We start from the raw sequence: 16,117 nt of genomic DNA, 5'->3' as shown, positions 1-16,117 counted from the left end.
ATTGAAGATGAGGATGGAGATTCACAACACTGTAGCTGTGTCTTGTGGGTATTGCTCAGTGTCTTGATTTCTTTGTATAACTGGCAAAATGGGAGTAAAATTTATTATCCAAAGTAAACGTGAATCGAATTTCAACTATTCAGAATTGATAACGATGATCATGAATGATTTTGTTTCAGACTTTTTTAGTTCAACCCAAGAATTCAAGACATATTTCCCGCCTTTACGAGTTTGAAACTTGAAGCCGTAATCAACTCTCGATCTCTGTATCTTCACGCCATACGAGTCATGACTGCGCTGGAAAATGCTGTGTTTTCTTTAAACGACGCAGAGGTTTTCATCGAGTGTTCAATTCAGTAAGCTGTTCATTAACATTTTTCACGAGGGTTACAGAATATTCTCGGAAAAAAACGCAATAGCGTCTATTTTGCGCGAAAATATGAACGGATATTTGTCCTTGGATATTATCTGTTCCTCGAAGTTCACAGTTTCCGCATCTTGGAACAAAAAATTCGAGAAAATGACCGCGGACAAATATTCGCACTTATTTCGGCGCCAAATTGGTGCTATTGTTTTTATAGCGCTGTATGGTGATTTCAAATTCAGTAGAGGGAAGCATAGTGCTATCTAGGGGTACATATTGTTCTGAAGCGTTGTCCAGTTAATGCATTTTACGGATTTACAGTGCTACTCAGGGGTATAATGTTGTATTGTGCTGTATGATGATAAAACTTGCAGTACAGGGATGTATAGGGACGGGGAAGAGGGGCATATAAGAGTGCGTATTCGAGGAGACATGGAGTTTAATAATCGACGAAACCTGTTTGCTCATAATGAATCTCTCAAGTTGTTATCGACTATCTCTTTAAGCACTATTGTGACTTATCCTTTCTTAATTATTGTTTTTTCAAAACTCTTCCCCAGGGTCTTCTCTGCGTCTACATCCGAGATGGCGGCTACCGACTCAGTCCGGCTGTGGATTGGCCTGCCGCCATCTTGGATTCGCATTGTAGGTGGACCCTGGGCGAGAGTTTGACCCATTCCCAATCAGATGATAGAAGAGGCCTTAATTTGGACATTGAGGGACTCGTTTCCATCAAAATGCACCGATTATGTCGCCGAGACTTGGAGGGAGCTCTTCCGCTTTATAACTGCTATTATGATGAGAGGACTGAGGAGAGCAAGTACTGGCACCCTGTGGACTAGGAATCAATCGAAAGGAAAACTGAGATTTCACTAGAGATGACTTTAAGAGGACACCATCCCAAAGTGGACATAATACGCATGATAACAACTACTATGGGGGAGTAACGAGGTATGTGAGTTGTAAGAAGCCTGACGTTGCGCGAAGATTTAGACAAGTGAAAACTGAAACAGACAAGGAGATAGTCGCGTCCTATGAAGCGCACAGAAGAACAAAGTTGAGGGCGATAAAAGAGGTGCGCGTAAAGATGGGAATTAAGGAAAATTGCGATGAAAAAAAATGGAAGGAACCAGAGGAAGGAGAAAAATAAAGGGATGCGCAAATGTGAAAAGGTGTAAAAACTTGTGTGAGGAAAAAGATAAAAAAGGGGCACACATGTAACAGTATGAACACGTCCGTCGGCGTTCAAAACAGTGTGGCAATACGGAGAACAATAGACAGTGAAAGAGATACAATCGAAGAGATGACGCGCTTTTGTTAAGTGGACGGGGGCTTGAAACATGGAATGTTAGTACACTGTTAGCTGCACACATTATCAACTTGGCGCGCGGGTCAAAACAAGTATTGAAGTCCCAATAGGATCTGCTTTCTCTACATCTTACATCCTATGAATATGGAGACAGACAATGTAAATCAACGCAGTTTTTGTATTTTATACACTGTATATTTCTCTTACACAAAGAAGTAAAAAATAAGCACAATAGAAACTGCATTAAATCGTTCAAGGCATTAAATAAAATACGCGCTAAACGGAGACGCTAAAATGAACCCATTTACTCCCAAGACTAATCATAATTTTAATTCTCCTCACGGTATTAATACACGGACAAACATGGAGTCACTAACAATTCGAGAAAATCCAAACTGGAGGATAATCTTATACTAGAAACATAATGTTACATCGAATTCTCGGAACAAGCGGCAGCAAAGAGAAACACCTTCTTATCGGTTGGGAGAATTTTTCTTCAGAACTTGGGAGTTCGTGAGTTAATTAATATAAACTAAGGTAAATGAACAATTATCTTCAACTTGGTTTACATTAATTAATGAGCCTTTTCACCAAAATAATTCCCATTGAGGACTACATGGCTTACGTTAACTGCTTCTCTCATTTATGAGCGTAAATATTGTCGTACTAGAAACAACAAATTTCATGTCACATACAATAAAAGTCACACCTATGGAAACTTTAATTATAATGAACGCTGCGTCCCTCTTTCCTTGTTTAGATTACATGGACAATTTTTAGCCTCTCTGTCGTCGTTCTTTGTAGCCAGCTTTTTGACTAAATTTAAGCCTCTTCCCTCACAAATTTCAATTTTTGTTTCAACAAGAGAAGAGAGTCATATTATCTTTTAGTAAAAGTCAAGCGGGCAGAAAACAATTGTAGGCCGGCCTACGGGACTAGAGGCTGGCTACACCCCTAAAAGTAGGTGTAATGTCCCCAACATATGATTAGAAAGTTTAATAACATCATCTCTCGATCTGATGTTTACTTCTTCAAATTAAGCTTAGAATGGCAATCTTGGCACTGACAGAACTAGATTGCATTAAAATGGATTGAGTTGAAAATGGTCATCAATTTTTTGTAAAGATGAAGGTAAATTGTAACAAAGTAATTTATGATGTAGAAAACGGTCTAAGATCAATTCACATATTCAATTCACATATTCAATCAAAGTTTTGGAAATAAAAATTCGCCAACTTTTGCATATGACTAATTGTTTCTTTGCTTATCAAAAGCTTAGAGCATAAAGGTAATTAAAATCCGGTGGAAAAGCCCCTGGTTGGGTAAAAGAAATAAACTTTAAATTATTTTCCATACAACTGATGGTAATACAGGAACAGAGCTGAGTGACATGTAGGTGGAAATGGAAACCTCGTTCATAACAGAGGCCTTGTTGCATTTCGTTCTCTTCGCAAGCATTTAAATTTGTTAAGGTAACAAAAATGACAATTCCACTAAACAAAATATAATGAAATAGACTGGTTTATTTCTTCACCATGGTAAAGTTGTACATCTCAAGTTCCATTTAACAAAAAAATAAAAAGTAAAGAAAAATAGCCAAAAATTGTTTAAAATAGAGAAACATTTAATCCTTCCAAGTTCCTACTTCATTCTTTTGAGATGAAAAAAAAGATTTTCTCATTTATTTGATTTTCTATTCAAATTTTCTCTTTCCTTTGCCATCAGGTCAAACGTGAGGTCATCTCCAATCAGCAAAAAGGGCGCCCAGTATTTGATGTCGTGGAACTCATCTGATTCTCTGAGGCTTTTCATGGCCAGGTTCAGTGACTTGCTTGTAGGTTTACCTTCTGCAAGGTGTTGATAAAAGCATTTCATGAATTCGAGAGTAGCCTCGTCATCAATCGCCCACAGGGACACCACAACAGACCGAGCACCAGCCCCCATAAAAGCGCGCGCAATGCCAACCACACCTTCAGCCTTGATCTCGCCCCGACCACTGTGGCAGCAACTGAGCACAACAAGTTTGGCGCGAAGTTGAACATTCAACACATCTCGAATCGTTAAAATGTAATCCTCCTTCTCCGTAGGCATAGTAGATATTCGGTCTAGGTCAGGTGTAAGAGCAATTTCGCCAGTTTCCGGACATCCATGTGCCGCAAAGTGAACTAAGGAAACGAAACTGAGTCTTTTCAACACCTCTCGTTTCGTGGCCTGTCTGCCAGTGATTGGCGTGATATTCAGAATTTTTCCGATCATTTCTACTTCTTCTTTAGCACGCGGAAGCTGCTCGAGGACTTTCTCTCCCTCGCTGTTAGTAACCTCGGATACCCACGGATCTCCTACAAGTAACGCATCACTGCTTTTGTGATAATCATCTGGGCAATCGGCAATGAGTCTAAGACTTGCTAACGATGGAGCGACTCGGATAGGGAACGATTCACACAGGTATTTAGAATTACCATCCTTCAATGCAGCGTAAGGAGCGATCCACAGGGGTCCATCAGGAATAAGGAGTAGCTCATCCCCTTCAATCAAGTCAGCCACTGGCTTCATAACGATATCATACAAAGTGCTCAAGCATCCTTCTTGTTGGATGTGAGGTTGAGGGTTGGCTTCTTTGGTTTTCTCATGCACTTTTGAACGGCCCTCCCTCAAAGCATCTAAAGATCGATTCTCGCATCTCACATTAGAACGAACACCAAGTTGTGTATAGACACCGAGCATGAACGACTCAAAGGACTGGCTAGATCCACTATTCTCTGAAACAAAACCTTTGAGCTTACTTTGTCTTAACTGAACTTGTTTTCCTTCGGACACAACCCAAAGATTGACGTTAGCTTCGTCCACCGCCTGAAAGACAGTGTTTGATGGAACGTTTTTTAAAACTGCGCAATCTTCATTTTCTCCCTTGTGGTGACTTGTTCCACCACGAAAACTGGATTCCATGAGGTCGGTTAGAGCTTGAGCTCGTCCTTTCTCAGCAACGAATAAGGCTTCATCTACATTACCTTGTTCTACGAGAACTCTCCACAAACCCGTATACACCACTTGATGCTGATTTCGAAAATTAACTTTCCACTCATCTTTAGATTTTAGAAGTACTCTCAAGGAATTGAATAAGTTTATGCTAGCTTGGTAATGTTCAACGGCTTTTGGCAGTCCACCTTGCAACTTAAAATCGCGTCCTAATGACCAGTAGGCCATTGCCTCCAAGGATTTGTCTCCTACTTCTTTAGCTATTTTAAGAAGTAGGTTGTGGTACTCAATGGCTTTTTTGAAATCACCCAGAAGGCCATAAGCATTGCCAAGATTGCCATAAGCAACACCCTCCCCATGCTTGTCTCCTACTTCTTTAGCTATTTTAAGACTTAGGTTGTGGTACTCTATGGCTTTTTTGAAATCACCCAGACTAATATAAGCAGTGCCAAGATTGCCATAAGCAACACCCTCCCTATGCTTGTCTCCTACTTCTTTAGCTATTTTAAGACCTAGGTTGTGGTACTCTATATCTTTTTTGAAATCACCCAGACGGCCATAAGCATTGCCAAGATTGCCATAAGCACCACCCTCCCCATGCTTGTCTCCTACTTCTTTAGCTATTTTAAGATCTAGGTTGTGGTACTCTATGGCTTTTTTGAAATCACCCAGGCTGTCATAAGCATTGCCAAGATTGCCGTAAGCACCACCCTCCCCATGCTTGTCTCCTACTTCTTTAGCTATTTTAAGATGTAGGTTGTGGTACTCTATAACTTTTTTTAAATCACCCAGACGGTGATTAGCATTGCCAAGATTGCTATAAGCGTTACCCTCCCCAAGCTTGTCTCCTACTTCTATAGCTATTTTAAGACTTAGGTTGTGGTACTCTATGGCTTTTTTGAAATCACCCAGAAGGTGATAAGCATTGCCAAGATTGCCATAAGCACCACCCTCCCCATGCTTGTCTCCTACTTCTTTAACTATTTTAAGATGTAGGTTGTGGTACTCTATGGCTTTTTTGAAATCACCAAGTCGGTGATAAGCATTGCCAAGATTGCCATAAGCACCACCCTCCCCATGCTTGTCTCCTACTTCTTTAGCTATTTTAAGACTTAGGTTGTGGTACTCTATGGCTTTTTTGAAATCACTCAGACGGCCATAAGCATTGCCAAGATTGTCATAAGCGTTACCCTCCCCATGCTTGTCTCCTACTTCTTTAGCTATTTTAAGATATAGGTTGAGGTACTCTATGGCTTCTTCTCCCCGATTATAGAGATCTATGACTTTCTTGAAATCACCTGAACTTGCACTACCGTGGTCATGACTAATAGGATCTTTTTCCTCCATGTACTTATCTCCCACTTCACTGACAGACTGAAGTCTTAATGACAACAAGATCCTATTGTTTTTATCAATCTTTTTTATGTTAAGGGTTAAAAATGTGAAAAAAACAAAAAAGTATTATTTTTCTGATCATATTGATTTATGATAGTCTATTAGTCTATAACATTTGCGTGCTTGGTTCCCAAGCCTTTGAACAGGAGTGTGGCTAAGGGTGACCTTGTTAGGATAAAAACATTGCTGCTATTTAAAGCAAACTACTTTGTTATTATCGTTTCTCAATACTGGTCTCTATCACAACAAGGTCATCTTCAGCTTTACTCCAAATCAAAGGCTTGGCAACTAAGTACACAACTTGATGTTTTATCAACATTCAGTCTTAAAGTCAGTTATGAAGTAAATTTACATTTCAAAAAATCTTTTTTCAGTGTGCAGCCTCAAAATTTCACGCAAAATATCTAAATTTAATTCCTAGTTTCCAAAAACTGAGCAGCACTTGCTCAATTTTTAAATTAATATAGCTTTAACATCAGACGAATGTTTTACAGAAGTGGAAGAAATGAGCCTACAACACAAATACGTGTCTTTAAAATTTTTATTTGTCCATAGGAAAGCAGGACGAAAGTTTCCGAGTCTCTAAGTAGTGGAAAAAGGTCGAAGGCAAGAAAATCTGCATAAGATATCTAAACATTACCGAGGTTTTTGGTCTGGCTTGTTTTAGAGAGATCATCTACCCAAGTATTATGTATAAACTGGATGAATATTAGTCTTCTAACCCTTTAACTCCCGTGAGTGACCAAAAGAGAATTTCTCCTTACAAAAGCAATACAATATCAATCAGATAAGTGTTGAGAGTAAAAAAAATATATCAATTTAAAAATAGTTAGTTGATGCAATACTGAATTCTCTGTACTAACATTATGAGAATTGTATGGTTGACAGTAAGGATAATTAGAATTAATATAATTACAAATTTGGTCTGGGAAATTAAAGGGTTATTTAAACTAATGTACCAGTTATTGGCATGGATGGTAGAACTAAGTCAAATTGGCTAAAAGGAGTAATATCATTAATAAGTCATGAGGTAATAACTTTTCCTATGTTTTTAATCACACACACTTAAAGTATATGAGCTGACAAGTTCCCATCATAATTAATACCCTTCTTTGTATTTTCTCCCTTGAAACATCAAATTATGGAAACTTTTTCCATTATACCCACGGTTAAAAATGAAAGATTCCTTCAAAGGATACAGCTAGTCCCTTATCACACCAAGTGATTGCTTCTTCAAATCTCTTCAATTCAACACAAGCAGTGGCTCCTATAGGCAACAACACAAAGAAGCATACTATTACTGTAGCTCAATTCCTAGTCCCTTAGAGGCAAATATATATGACTGTGTTTTAAGACTTTTCGATTCATCCAAATATTTGACAACTTTGAGGTCAAATATCTCCCGTTTCCAGAAAGCTGCAACACTTATCTTCATTACCCTTTATAACCCATCATTTCATCTCTGAAAATCATCAAAAAAATCTTTGGGCACTACCGTATTTTTGTCTTGGATGCCTTTTAAAATCTGCGGCTGTGACAACTTTCTCTCAACTACACCTATGTCCTGATTTTAGCAAATCTTCAAAGTAATAAATGACTGAAGAAAGAAACCAACGATTTTCCCACTGATTTTTCGTCAACATGCATCTCTCTTAACGTGAGATTTTCCATTCCTACAAAAAATCTCGAAGGTTTTTCACATTTTTCACCTTTCTTGATCAATCATCTTGTATAAAGAGCTAAAAAATATAGGTTTATTTTGTCAAGTGACCGCCTAGAGCAAGAATTGCGTGACAGGTAATTAAGATTAGTGTTGTAGCTTTCTGGCAACGAGAGATATTTGACCTGAAAGTTGTCAAATATTTGGATGAATCGAAAAGTCTAGAAACACAGTCGTATATTTGCCTCTGTTGATTGACAAGCCGTCAATCAAAGTGACTGATACTCGCAGCAGACATTAACTAAGGATGTAAAAATATGTGTGCAAATCCTCAAAGCAATCGGTTAAATACCATCGCAGTGAGAGCTTCATACATTTTACCTATTTGAAGCAATTTCCTTGGTGAAAACCAAGAAAAACCAGGGAGGTGGTCTATCTCCCCCTGGAAAAAAACCAAAACAGAAACCAGTTTGTCTTTTTGAGTTTTGGGGTAGACCCTTTAAACTAGCAAAGTCTCATTGAAATCGATGAGATGTCATGTAGCACGACTGCCCGGTGCTCTCGTGGACACACTCTTAACATATCTGACACCTATGACTCATTGAACTTAAGGAACTAAAATATTCATGCTGGAATTTTGCTTTGCATTCCGCATTGAGTTCTTCATCCCGTTCAAAATAATATTCTTATCATGGTTAATGGAAAGTAATGGCATAGCAGTCAAGAGCTGGATTCAAATGTACATCAGGGTGGTCTCGACCTCTTAATTAAAGTGAATTGAGACAAGATTGAACTCCATTTAACCTCATTTAACCTTAGAGTGTTGAGTTCTATTATTATAGCACAGCTAACATATCTAACCTCTCACAATTGCCTTAAAGAAAGTTGGATTTAACTCAATGGCTGCTTCTGCATCCCTTAGTGAATCCTGGTGATTTCCTGTTATTGAAATAAATATCTCTGATTAGCCATACATGTTGCAAACCAACTACCATTACTATAATAAATAATTTTGGGAAAAACTTGTGATGCTCATTGATATCTGGGGTAAGAGGTTACTTCTTTGTTTATTTGAGAGGCCAAGATAAGATGTAAATTTTTCCGGGGGTGCATTCAAAATTATCACCTTTTCCAGAAAACTACTACTGACAACTCAATAGTTTCAAAATAGAAAAAAAAGGCATATTAAAGCTCTCATCATCTTACCAAGTTTAGAATGTGCAATAGCCCTGTTGTTGTGCAGTTTGGCCTTCAGTTCTTTTTTGTTGCAGTTCATTTTAATTCCTTTGGTGTAAAAATGAATAGCATTGATGAAATCTCTTTTCTTGAAGGCCTTGTTACCCTCATTCCTATAAACATCAGCTGTGGCTGCAAAGAAAAAATAAAAAATAATTTGTGTCAAAGTCTGTGGTTGTAGTTAATAATATTATTACCTGTGGTTGTAGTTAATTAGTGCATAAGCAGAGCTGCCAAGATCTGGAGATTTAAAATCTGCAGATTTTGCCTTTAGTGCCAGCTGCCACTTTTGCACCTGCCTGACTTGACCCATCCCCTGAAAAGCTTGGAGGATGTGTGCAGTCCCCCCCTCCCCCCCATCCCCCCTCCCCCCTCACAGGACAGACCCCACTCAGTTAATTAATGAGAGATTTTTTGGTTGAAAGCTCAACCAAGCAGACTCAGTTGCTGTTGTGGTTGTTGTTTAGAAGAAAGTGTAATCCCTACTTTGAAACAATCTAAGTGCAATCTAGAAAATTAAGACAAGAACCCTAAGATTAACAAAAGGCCAGATAACATTAGAAGTGGGAAATCTGGAGTTCAAATGTTGTGTTTCTGTGTGGAACTGACCTGAATCCTCCTTTATCTTAAAGGATTGATGACCCATATGGGAGACCCAGAGTCATGTTCTGTGTCTGTGAGACCCCCTGATAATCAGGGAGAGTTGGCATATTATAAGTGTAGAAGAGTCTACTGCCTTTAATACATTTAGATAGCTAGTTAATGAGTCAATAAGATCCAAATGTTACAATCATAAAAACCAGAAGCAATATTACTTATAGACAAACAGTTATTATATAAATGATAAGAACAATGATAAAGAAGATGAGATTAATATTTATAATGATGTTAATAATTTGGGTGACAACAGTGGTAATAACAATGATGAGAATTAAGCGTCACTCAATTAGAAGCAAACCCTTAGGCACTTAATCTTTTGGAGATAGGTTTCCTAAAATTCCTATTCCACAGGCAAAATTAATAATGTGTTTAAATGCCCCACACAATTTTTAGGCAAAAAAACAAAAAAAACAATAATAATAATAAGCCACCTGACTTTCAACTAATTGACCAAGCTTTAAAACCTAGACCTTGTAGACTTTTTTCTTCTGAGCCATTTGTTAGTGAAAGTTCACTATCTACCTTAACTCTTTAAACCCTAAGAGTGACCAGCATCTCACTTCTCCTTACAGTAATACTGCTGAATCATTCACTAAGCTCATGAGAATAAAGGAAATGATCACCAACCTAAGAAGCATTGATCTTCAAATGAATTCTCTTCTTCAGTACCAAAAGAAACATACAAAGAATAGTATGGAGAATATGGATACTGATGTTAGGGTGTCAAGGGTTAAACACCTCCATATTCAATGATATAACACTTGCACTCTACTGGAAATTGGTTGCTTGGGGGGAAGTTGAAACTTTCAATTTAATTTTGCATAATATAGTAGAAAGATGATGATGATGATGATGATGGTACTTATGATGCAAACTTACAAAATGAATGTTATATGATGATCAAATAAAGTCTTTACTTCTTATAACTTTGTGTACTTGCTTTGAACTTTGAGAAAAGAAAATAACAAATATGTCATAGATCCTCTCAGTCAATGACCAACTTAAATTGTAATCATAGAAGAGAGTCATGACTGGCCAAATATCCTTTAAGGTGGTCATGCAGTGTATTAATATCATTCTCCACATCTGCTTACATTCTTGAAACTGGTGGAATAGAAAATGTTTTAACAGTAACTGAAGCCAAAGTTGAACCTAGCTCACCTAGTAAAGTGTCCTCATCAAAATCTGGAGCATTTTCTTTGTCAGGTAAGTCTTCACTTTCAGATGGAACATTAATTGGACTTCTTTCTTTAGCCATAGCAACTGTGAGGGGATTCTTCTTTCAAAAAGTTGCTGTTTTAAGTCATCCTAGCCAGAAAAAAAAGATGGTTGCAAATGGTAAAAAATTAGCTCAACATATTCCCAGTTGCAAAATAAACATTTTTTCCCTTCTGAGAATGGGAGGGATACATAGACAAAAAATCACAAGCAATAAATATCAATAGCATATTTAAAGCAGTAAAAGAACAAAAGATAAAACAGTAAAAACGAACGATAAAATCCGATGTTTCGGAGTAGTCATGACTCCATTATCAAGGTAAAAGTTTAAAACATGCAAATAACAGTATTTAAGCGATGTGGCGCGAAAAATTAACATAATAGGTGCGAAGATTATACAAATACTTTCGCACGAATAGAGTCCGATTGCACGTTCAGGTTTGGTTTTAAAGTTCTTATATAAAGCATTTCGTACAATAAGCAGTCAAATTTGTTCCTGCACTTCTTAAGAACTTCGAAGCATTTCAGTAGGTCCTGAGGGATTGTCCCGTGTACGTTCTTGCAATGTTTGGCAATGGCTGAGGATTGCTAGCATTAATATTTAAATAAACAGTAATTCACTTCTCATTACAATAAATTTCAAGATTTACCAAAGACATTCCTACGCAATTGACTGAAATAAATTGGGCAAAAATCAACATCTGTGTGTTTCAAGTTTATATAATTTGTAACAGTAGCAACTTAAATCATTTAAACTAAGAGGTGGTAGGTAGTTAGGTCACATCTGGATTTGAAAAGTGGCCTGTCCAGGGCCAGAGCTTTACTTAAACCTGGTTTCCTTACATGAAGCAGGGAGTATTACTACCCAACCCTGGACAGGATGCAAGTCCATTCCACCGTTATTCCCCCCCCCTCCCCTCCTTTCACCCCCCTAGCATTTTATCAGGTTTCCCGAACTAATTTTTGCTACCCATTATACTCCTGGGTGGAGACAGACACTGCAAGAGTAAAGTGTTTTGCACAAGAACACAACACATTGACTGGGACCCAGACTTCATGACCCTGAGTCCAGCACAGGCCAGGCCAGGCTACAAATGCAGACCTCTTGACCATGAGTCCACCTCACCAATCATAAGACCACCATGTTTCCACAAGAGGGGAGAGTTTATGCTGAATCCTTTGTCATAAGAAAGAAATTTTACAACACCAAAGAAAAATATTCTTATCTGATTTTTAAATAGGGATTTAACTGGTCAAAACTTATAAAAGATATATTTCTTTAACTATTCAATTTTCTACAGTTAAGCTAACACCCATATTCATATAGGTGAGTGTTAGTTAAAGTGTTACACTTATTGCTGGAAAATCAGTGAAATATATACATTTATGCATGCTGATGCGTGTTGAAATGGATTTCAATTTGGTACAGGTGCTGACATTTGTGGTTTACTAGTATATATATATATATATATATATATATATAGATATAGCTCTTTGGCATATAAAGCTTTGCTTTCATGTCCAAATTGAGCACTCTACTAGGATGAGTCATTGCTGCTAGCATTATGCATGCTCACTAGTTTTTCTAGTTTGAGCACTCTGGCATGGCTTAAGTGATCCCACATGTGTGAGATCACTTGGGGTGGCTTTATGGCCTTACCTCCATCCTAGCATCAGCACTGCACTGATGAGGCCCAGAAGGCCGAAACAGTACTGTCTGCAGTTAGTTATATATATATATATATATATATATATATATATATATATATATATATATATATATATATTTAACAAATTGTTTTGTATTCATTTCATATTTACGTTGTTTTGTGCACAAAATTGATTTGTCTTTGATGCTAACTTTAATTCTCCTAATAATCAAGATGGCTTGTTTTTAAAATATCAAATAATCCTTGTTAGCTGTCTTCATGTACAAATAAATTCAATAAAGAGTAACAAGGAAATCAATTGTGGTGGAATTCAAAATAGCCAGAGATACATGTACAGTGTAAATTATTTTTACAAAAGCCATTTCTAACTTCTAACTACCCAGTTAAGCACCAGGGTTTTACTGAGGAATATTGGCCCAAGATTGCAGCAGTAAAGAAATGGCATAGTGCCAATATTCCCCAGTACAGCTCAAGAAAGCAAGGTAATTTTCATGCACTAATGTCGCTTGGACTAAACTATAGTTTTCTTTGAATTTACATGTTTTGTGATTGTCTGTATGGTGCGAGGATGCTGTGTATGGCAAAATCCTGACCAAGTAAAAACCAATGAGAACTTTTTATTTACTTCAAACCTACTTTGCCTTGTGTAACATAAATTATCACCAGACATATACTTGGATGCGTGCAGCCACATGCAGAACTTAACCAGTTTTAATGTGATCATTGATTGATCATATATTGATTAAAAGAGGACAAAAGGTACAACTTTACTCAAATACCGATCAATCATTATCAGTTGATAAATTGGATTCCTAAAACTGGAATTCAGTTAATTGAAAGGACGCTTCCATTTAATCACCAGCTGACATTTGAAGAAAATCAACTTGTCTCAATATTTAACAAGGAAATCAGTATAACAGTACAGTTTGGAAAGACAATCTAAGCAGTCTATCAAAGAGAAAAAATTACTTTCAAAATATAAAATAATGAACATAAACACATGAAATACGCTGGAAATGTTTATCGCTTTTTGATTAAATGCATCTCATATACGGGAGCAATTTGAGTTAAACACATAATCCAGACATGAAAGCTTAAGCGCAAAACACTTTCGTGTGCATGCTCCACATGCACATGACACGCAAACGAAACTGAAAGTGTTTCGATCATCAGCGCTTGCATTAAATCGAATGGGTAATTTGGAGATTCCTTGTAACTCTCCCAAATCAATTATTTTTTGAGGTAAATGTCAGGTATTGGCCGAGAATTTTTGTGAATTCGACAGTTGTAACATGTTCGTGTAAGCTCAGCTCAATTAGCTTACAAGTAACACACTAAGCGTCAATACAATTAATACACGTCAGAATCAAATAAAAGTTGGCAATCCTCGTCAGTCAACAGCAGGAACGTCTTTCGTCGCCGGAAATCAGAGAAAATTAGGACAGATTAAGAGCATTTGAAGGAGAAAATGTTGACTGAGAAACGCGAAATAAAAGTATTTACCTTACATTCAAAAATCTGAAACAACCATGCGTTCTAACCTCTGTCGCGGAAATGGAAGGCACGTTTGACTGCTTTACGACCTTGCTTCCTCAATCCACCATAGAAATGTCTCACAAAAAGTCACTAAGACTGAGAAAATACGAAGAGAGAGTCGAAACCTTTGCTAGAGAAAGAAGAATCTCAGTTGCGCGTTGTGAAAACGAAAGGGGAGTCCCCTGGCCCATAACTCTGTGCAGGCTTGAAACAGAAAGTGCGTGACTTTTGTCACGAGGCACCTCCATTCCTACGAGTTCTCACGCGGTCTCGCTCTCTGCCGATATCGTGTCACGCACTCGTTCAAAATAAATAAATTCTAAAGCAGGTATCTATTTTACGAAACTCTTTTAAATTCATAATTGCCACTATTTCTCACATGTCTATTTGTGGAACTTTATTGTTTCTTGCCTAATGTGAGTTGAATCGTAATCTGGCTGAAAAGGTGTTGATGTATTTCCTTCATCTTCATCATCATCAGCGTCACTGTGTTCCAAAAGACGATCAGTATCTCCCAAAATCAGCCATTTTAAACAAAATATCAATTTTTTTTCAAGATGGAAGTCAGTTAAAAAAAAAAACAAAAAAACCCAAATTATGAAAAAAAGACGTCAAACGCTCTCAGGGCTGACCGCGCAATTCCCAGCGTAACATTTCACCCTAATAGGGCATCCCCAAGTGAAGTCCTTAGGGTCTCAGTTCCAAAGCTTGGTGACGGAGTTGTCCTTGTGCCAGGATCTCTTTCACTCATCTTTGACTTGGCAGTTAGTGGTCACGCAAACGATTATATCGTGAACAATGTCGCAAGAGCTCTTGTTGACAGGCTGACTGTGAAATTTGCAGGAGAAATCGCGCAGGACACTGATGGTTATGATCTATTCAAGCTCTGTGAGGACCTCCTCTTGACTGAGAATGAGAGGACGAGCATGTTCAGAGAAGGTATTCAGTCTGACAATCTTTCGAAGATCAGATGCAATGCTGAAGATAAGAAGAAATCAGGAGCTGACAAGGAGAATAAGTTTATTGATGTCTATTAGAACAAATGTAGCATTCCATTGGATCGTGAGATTGTAAGGGAAGGTACGTTTTTTATTGGGGGGGGGAGGTGGGCCGGGGCTTCGGAGGGGAGGGTCATTAGTCAATTTTTTTACAAATTGGGAGGCTCAAACCTGTTTTATTCGCAACCGGGGAAGGGTCACAGTTTTTCTTGGGAAGGAAAAAAATTTATCCATGTCGCTTAGTTGACTCTTCTTTGTTAACAAACACGCGAAGTTTATAGAAACCTTAAACTTGTATATACAAGCAAAGCTACCAGTCAAGATTAATCTAAATTATTTACAGGTGTCGAAATATTATATCAAAAAAACCGTCTTCTCCCAACTATCATAATCACCTCTCTCGACCCGTGCCCGCTTTCGTCCATATTTTGACGGCGGTAATGTTTCCACGCGGGGTTCTGGTATAAATTCAGTCTCCGGTGACGATTCGTCACTTAAGGTACTTGGGCTTGAACCGACAACTCGATCTATTACATCACCTTGCGAGTCAGTTTCAACCTCGGAAAGTGATGAGGTCACTTGTTGCTGCATATTTCTTAGTGAGGGCTGCCGAGGTTGTTGACACTCCATCGAATCGTACAGCAAGCTGCCAATGTGCGCTTTAATCATTGCGACCTTTTCAGCTTTCTTTCCTTTGAAGGTGATCTTTTGATGGGAAAACTACAAGGATAGCTCGTCCACCCTCAAGGACGACAGCTTATCGGAGTTGTAAGGTCTAACTCAGTCGATGTTAAGTAGCTTGCCATAGTCGGGATATGATCGTCGAGTTGGAAGTGTCGCGCTGGTAGTCACATCCTTCTCGCAAAATTTACATAGTTGGTCATTTCGCTCTTGAAACGACATGCGCCTATACTCCATATAAAGCTCTCCTCTCTCAAAATGGAGGATCTCAAATTGTTCTAGCTTGGAAAAATACCCATGCCTCGAAAAAGATCTCTTTTGATTGTTGGTGACTCCAAGATACTCTTTCAAGTACCCACGGTTGTAGAAAAATTGAATTTCTTGTCGGTCGACCACAAATGCCGTGGCGCTGAG

At 38.0% G+C, this 16,117-nt stretch overlaps 1 protein-coding gene across 2 annotated transcripts; it reads right to left on the bottom strand.

The window, feature by feature from the left end:
* Window positions 1–1,871: 1,871 nt before the first annotated feature.
* On the bottom strand, window positions 1,872–14,925 carry LOC113686960 (uncharacterized). 2 transcript variants are annotated; one of them, XM_089202680.1, is made up of 6 exons: window positions 13,992–14,925; window positions 10,762–10,908; window positions 8,911–9,072; window positions 8,566–8,643; window positions 7,244–7,311; window positions 1,872–6,065 (listed from the first exon to the last, which is right to left on the bottom strand). In XM_089202680.1, exons 2-6 carry the CDS (start codon window positions 10,856–10,858, stop codon window positions 3,351–3,353), a joined length of 3,120 nt encoding a protein of 1,039 aa, XP_089058806.1. In that variant the 5' UTR covers window positions 10,859–10,908; window positions 13,992–14,925; the 3' UTR covers window positions 1,872–3,350. The 2 variants fall into 2 exon arrangements, with proteins under 2 accessions (XP_089058806.1, XP_089058807.1); XM_089202681.1 differs by having other exon boundaries at window positions 14,030–14,925.
* Window positions 14,926–16,117: the final 1,192 nt, after the last annotated feature.

This window comes from Pocillopora damicornis, chromosome 4, assembly GCF_964200805.1.
Source record: "Pocillopora damicornis chromosome 4, jaPocDami1.2, whole genome shotgun sequence".
NCBI lineage: Eukaryota > Metazoa > Cnidaria > Anthozoa > Scleractinia > Pocilloporidae > Pocillopora > Pocillopora damicornis.
This window is presented reverse-complemented; position numbering and strand designations above follow the sequence as displayed.